At 31.5% G+C, this 5,634-nt stretch overlaps 1 protein-coding gene across 1 annotated transcript; it reads right to left on the bottom strand.

The window, feature by feature from the left end:
- Window positions 1-4,322: 4,322 nt before the first annotated feature.
- Window positions 4,323-5,317, bottom strand: LOC111986654 (uncharacterized). The gene has a single exon (XM_024018339.2). The coding sequence runs from the start codon at window positions 5,189-5,191 to the stop codon at window positions 4,541-4,543; it is 651 nt and encodes a 216-aa protein (XP_023874107.1). The 5' UTR covers window positions 5,192-5,317; the 3' UTR covers window positions 4,323-4,540.
- Between the last annotated feature and the right edge of the window lie 317 nt (window positions 5,318-5,634).

Here is a 5,634-nt window from a genome sequence, read left to right on the forward strand (position 1 = left end):
TTTTCTCCCCATTGGTTCATAGTGGTATAGGTAATGTTTATGAATTTAAAGAAATTTGAAAAGCTTCAACACAATGCCTTAAGTTTGTGGCCAAAAACAATTAGATCATACATTATATCACTATACGGGATTAATTATTAAATAGAAAGCAATTTACAAAGCTTAAAAGTTGGTAAAAAAGAGAACTAATGAAAAGGATATGAAAATTAAATTAATTTGATCTTTCCACTTAAATGACCATTTAATCAATAATAATAATTTTATAAAAATTGTACAATACGTTGTGGTCGAAATTGGTGGCAAACTTGTTGAACTTGGCCAATTGTTATTGCCTCAGAGAAGATGGCTACTAGCATTCTAGCTCATGAACTTTAAATGGCTACAAGAAATTATTAGATTATATCAGCTCAACTATATCATAATGTGTTAAATAAGGGGGAAAAAAAATAGCAAAATCCAAAATTTTAAACTCGAGGTATAGTAGTATTGTTAAGTTTTGTCTAATACTCATGTACACAATATTCTAGATATTCAAGAGGAGAAATTTCTAAAAAGAAAATCTAGTTGTTGAAAAAAATAGCATAATCCAAAATTTAAAACTAAAAACCCAACTATTATTCATATGCACAATATTATAGATAGGTATTCAAGAATCAAGAACCAATTAGTTTTTCCATCCACACAATAATTAACTTAAAGCTAGATATTAATGGAATTTAAAAAGAATTCAGTTATTTGAATTTTCTCACTCCTAGAATCCCAAACAATTTCTCAAAAGCTAAACAATCCACAAAGTTGTTTGTCAAAACCAAATAGGCCAACTAAGGTTCAAAACACAAAAATTCCAGCCACAACACAATAGCCTACTTAAGCTGATGTAGTTTGAAGAATTTATGTTTCCTTTAAAAAGTTAAGATAAAAATAAAAAAAATAAAAAAATAAACTGTTACACACCAAGTTCCATACAACCAAAAAAATTAAGATTCAAACACTACTCTCTTTTCTCTTCCATTTTCCCACAATTTCTAGGACACCAAGCGGTCCAATTAAACAATAAACAACAAATGATTAATATAAGGAAAGGGAAATCTAATATAGCTGTTTTGTATTGAACCATAAAAAGAAAATTATCAAGCACCACCCAAAAAAAAAAACCAACAAATTTATTCCCCTTTGCTTCAAAAGGATCTAAGAAAAAATGGTTATCAATTGATTGGTATGACCTTCAAAAGAATAAAAAGCTTTCAGTGATTGCGAGACTTGATCGTTGACATCTATTGGTGAATTTACAAACATAATAGAGATCAAAATGAAATTTAGTTCATCATATAAAACAATAGGAAAAAAGAGACAATAGCAATTTCTCTTTGAAGAAAATGAATAGCAAACAAAAACATCACATTGAAGCTAATTATCAAACAGTAAAACATTATAGCAAACATATTGAGAGTAACACTCTTGTTGTCTAGAGAAGGGCAACCACAAAGCAATTTACAACAAACATAATCAAATGGCCAACTCAAATCAATTTTGAAAAAGAAAAAATATATGTGAATATTTTTGAGACTGAAAACTCAAACTCATTCATCATGAAATCCCAAAATTGAATTATATTCTACTTTTTTTTCCTAATAATGAGATAGAAATAAATAAATAATAATAATACAGATAACAAAACTCATTTTAAGTTGATACCCTTTGGGCCTGGGCAACTAATGTTTGCCTCTCATGTGCTTTAGTTTTGTCTGCAAGCTCTAAAGTCACTCTCTATCTCTTGCATTCATTTGATTGGGTTTTGGCAGGCAAACTTTAGTCATGACCAAAAGAACGGCTAAAACACTCAAGAAACTATCCCATTGAAGGCCATGCCAATCAATTTGTGGAGAGAATAATTGGAAATTTATAAGGAAAAAAAAAAAAAGAGAGAGGTAAGGAGGTGAAGAGATTGCAATCTATTGATGACTGTCCAAATTTTATATGATAGCAGCATTTGAAGAGTTTGGGTTAATAGAGAGACACATGGTAGAGTTGAAGATAGAATAACAGCTGAAACTAAAGAGATGCTTAGTAAATATCAACCGGTAAATCAAAAAGTAAAAACTGAAAGAAAGAAAAGAAATTATAATATGGCGTTGATGTGGCTTAATTAGAGTGTAACAACAATAAATGTTACGCTTCAGCTTTTAGATATAATATAGATTGCATTTTAAACTTACATTGTAAGAACGCATGGACTGAAGTGCAATTATTGACTACTATTCAATGGACAAGATGTATAGAAATTAAGCCATGAAATTAATTCAATGTCTTCAGTGTCCCAGAATTTGTCTAACTTGTAGTAAAAATCGTTTTCCTTGTTCTAAACTCTTGATTAGGGAACAGGTTGATTAGATTTCTAAATTCAGTGTCTGTATGTTAACCACAAAATAGACTCAAATCTAATAGTGGGGGTCATTTAATGGGGGCAGGTCAAATACGGTGAAGTTCATGTCTCCCACTATGCACGGTTGTAGAATATAGATTGAGATTGGAGTAGTGTATGGAACCAAGGAGAGGAGACCTAGGCATATGCAAAGTCATTGTCGGTGTCATTATCCTTTTGTTTCAACTTTATTTTGATTTTTCCTTACCATGTGTGCTTGAGGTTGATTTTGAAAAACACATGCGCGGAATATGGCTGTAAACGTTAAAGCATGCTAATTGAGAAGCATAGAATCCGAGATAGGGAAATGTTTGATCATGCTGGACCTGGATGTCTTGCTTAATTAGTGCCTCTACTCTCTACCTTGGTATAATACCCATACTATATACTACAACTTATCAGTTATCACTACACAAATTAGGTTCACTAGTTAGCTCAATTGATAAAATATTCATTTTATTTTAGGGATGGGGGCACTCATTAGCATTTCCCTTTATTATATTATAGTCTATTTCTTGCACTTGCACACAATAAAATAATCTCTGTCTGTGCGAGTGTGATTACCTTCCCCATGTCATTGGATATAGAACTCATCAATGTTATGCGCCCATTAGGCTCTAGTCCATTTCAAATGAATTTTAAAAAGTACAATTTATTTATTATTATATAGTACATATGACATCACATCATCTAAAATTTAAGACAATGAAATGAGGAAGGGACTATCCTTCCTGGTCTGCAGGTTCATTCATTAAAAATAATACTAATATTTGCAAATTTGGCTTTATCTATTTTAGAGATTAGAGATTAGAGGCATCGAATAGCATTAATTTCGAATCTTCGATCTTTTGTCTCTCTGTCTCTGGTGTGAATGAATGACTTGAGACGCATTTGCATTTGTTTGTTTCCGAATGACCCGGACTCTCAAGTCAAGTGGGGACTTTGCTTGGTAGCTTCTTTTGTCAGTCGAATGAAAGAATGAGTAATAGTCAAATCAAGACTTGGACTATATGAAATTAAAGTTTTATATTTTATATTTTTTTTTATTTTTTATTTAACTCCTAATCCTTTTCCTTGGAAACAAATAACAAAAATAGGGCTTAATTTACAGGACTATCTCACCTTCAACTAGGTTTGTATTAGAAATTGGGGTTGATTTGATTCTTTTAATATTATTTTAAATATAAGCCATATTTGAGTTTATTTTCAAGTTAGACTATATGTTCAAGTTTCATTTATTTTCTTGTCAAAATAAACTCAAATTTGTTCACAAGTTACTTAATTTATTTATTCTATGATTGATAATATATATTTTTTAATCTATTCACATATATTATACACCTTCAAAGTCTTTTGCACAGCCCTTAGTCAATAGTTGAAATTAACTTAAAAAGACTACCTTGGTCTTTATATTTAACATTTAGGGTATGTTTGGTACGCTGTAATAGCTCATGTAATAGAATAGCTATTCATGTGTAATATCAATTCGGTCATTTGGTTGCATCTTTATTACATGGATTAATTATTACATTGGAATAACTATTCTTTAAATTGAAGAATAGCTATTCCTCTTTAAAATGGATGTAATAGTTATTTCTTAGTGTATATAATAGGTTTTAAAATTAATATATTTCCAAAAATGTAAAATTTCCTTATACATCTTCTTTTACAAGTTTTCCATATGGAACAACCAAACTTATAAATAGTAATAATTATTCCACTACAATAACTTCTATTCCCAGTAATAAAGATTACTATTCCTAATATAATCTACATTCAGTGTACCAAACGTACCCTTAATGATGTTGATTACAAGTAAAAACCCACCTCATGCTGTGCTTCTGAAAGATACTTAACAGAAATGTTGATGGAAATGACCAAGAATTTAAAAAGCTTAAGATTATTACTATTAAACAGGCTTAAACTAAATTAAAATTAGTACAATAGAGGGCTGGGACTTAGGAGAGTAAAACTCTACTCATAATCTAGAGACATGTTAAGAAGAAATTACAAGTCATAGAGAGATCATACAGAAAAAGGAAAACTAAATTACTAGTCACAGACATCTTACACCAACAGGGTGATTGACTAGCACAGTGTGGCTTTTGATTGCCAAAACTAAACTACGATCAATTGTTTGGCTCCAAATTTGATTTCTTCTTTCATCTTTCTAATAAAATCATCACATCTTTTGTTTAGCTCTTCTGTACTCAGTAGCCCATATCCATCTTCTTCTTCTTCTTCATCTTGCATGGTCAAAAGCTCATTTTCTCCTCCTCCTCCTACTGTAGTCAATGACAAAGACCCATTTGCTATTACTTGTTCCTCTTCAACCTCCATAACTACAATTTTACTTTCATCCAAATCCAATGCCTTATTCTCTGATAGTTCAGGTACTGATTGCTGCCTATGTCCGTTTTTGATGCCATGTTCTTCATTAAGATAAAGATTATCCCCTGATTGAGAATGAGAGTTCCCAACCAGACCGGAATTCTTGACTATAAAAACTAGGAGTCCATTGCAAAGTAGGAACACGTAGTTCTTGTCAATTGTGTAGCTAAAGAGTTTCATGGGTAAAATAGAAATGGTGTAGACACGAAAGGAGTGGAGAAGGAAAGGGAGTAATGAAAAGCTAGAAAATAAGATAGTTAAGGCTGAGACTGAGAGTAAGAGTCTAATGAATTTGTTGGGATAGTAGCAGAATTGGGCCAATTGGCTGAACTGACTTGCAGCTTGGATGTATGGATGCTGGGACGGGATGTTATCCATGATCTTTATGATAACAACAAAATTTAAGAGCTTTTTTTTTTTTTTTTTGGTGTGTGGAGAAAAGGAAACTTTTGGGGAGAGCTTAAAGGGAGCTATGACTATTGAATTGAGAGGTGCTGAAATCTTGGTTCACTTCACTATATATAATGAAGGAGCATGGTATTTGTACATATATATTATTTAAAAATTAAAAAAAAAAAAAAAAGTAAAGAAACAGGGACTCTTGGGTAGTACATTTAAAGGAAAGGAAAAGACCCAAGTCAGCCAACAACTTTGTTTATTTTTTTTTTAGGGAGCCAAACCAAGTAATCCTTCTAGACTTTTACTTGGGGTGAAGAACGAGTCTTGTGACACGGTTAATTCTCCAGCTGTCTTACATTACAACACCATCAAGACTAGAAAGCATAGAGGTAGAAAAGAATTCAATTGGCTCACTTTATGAA

The sequence above is a fragment of the Quercus suber genome, unplaced genomic scaffold (genome assembly GCF_002906115.3).
Source record: "Quercus suber isolate HL8 unplaced genomic scaffold, Cork oak 2.0 scaffold_1102, whole genome shotgun sequence".
In the NCBI taxonomy this organism is placed as follows: Eukaryota; Viridiplantae; Streptophyta; class Magnoliopsida; order Fagales; family Fagaceae; genus Quercus; species Quercus suber.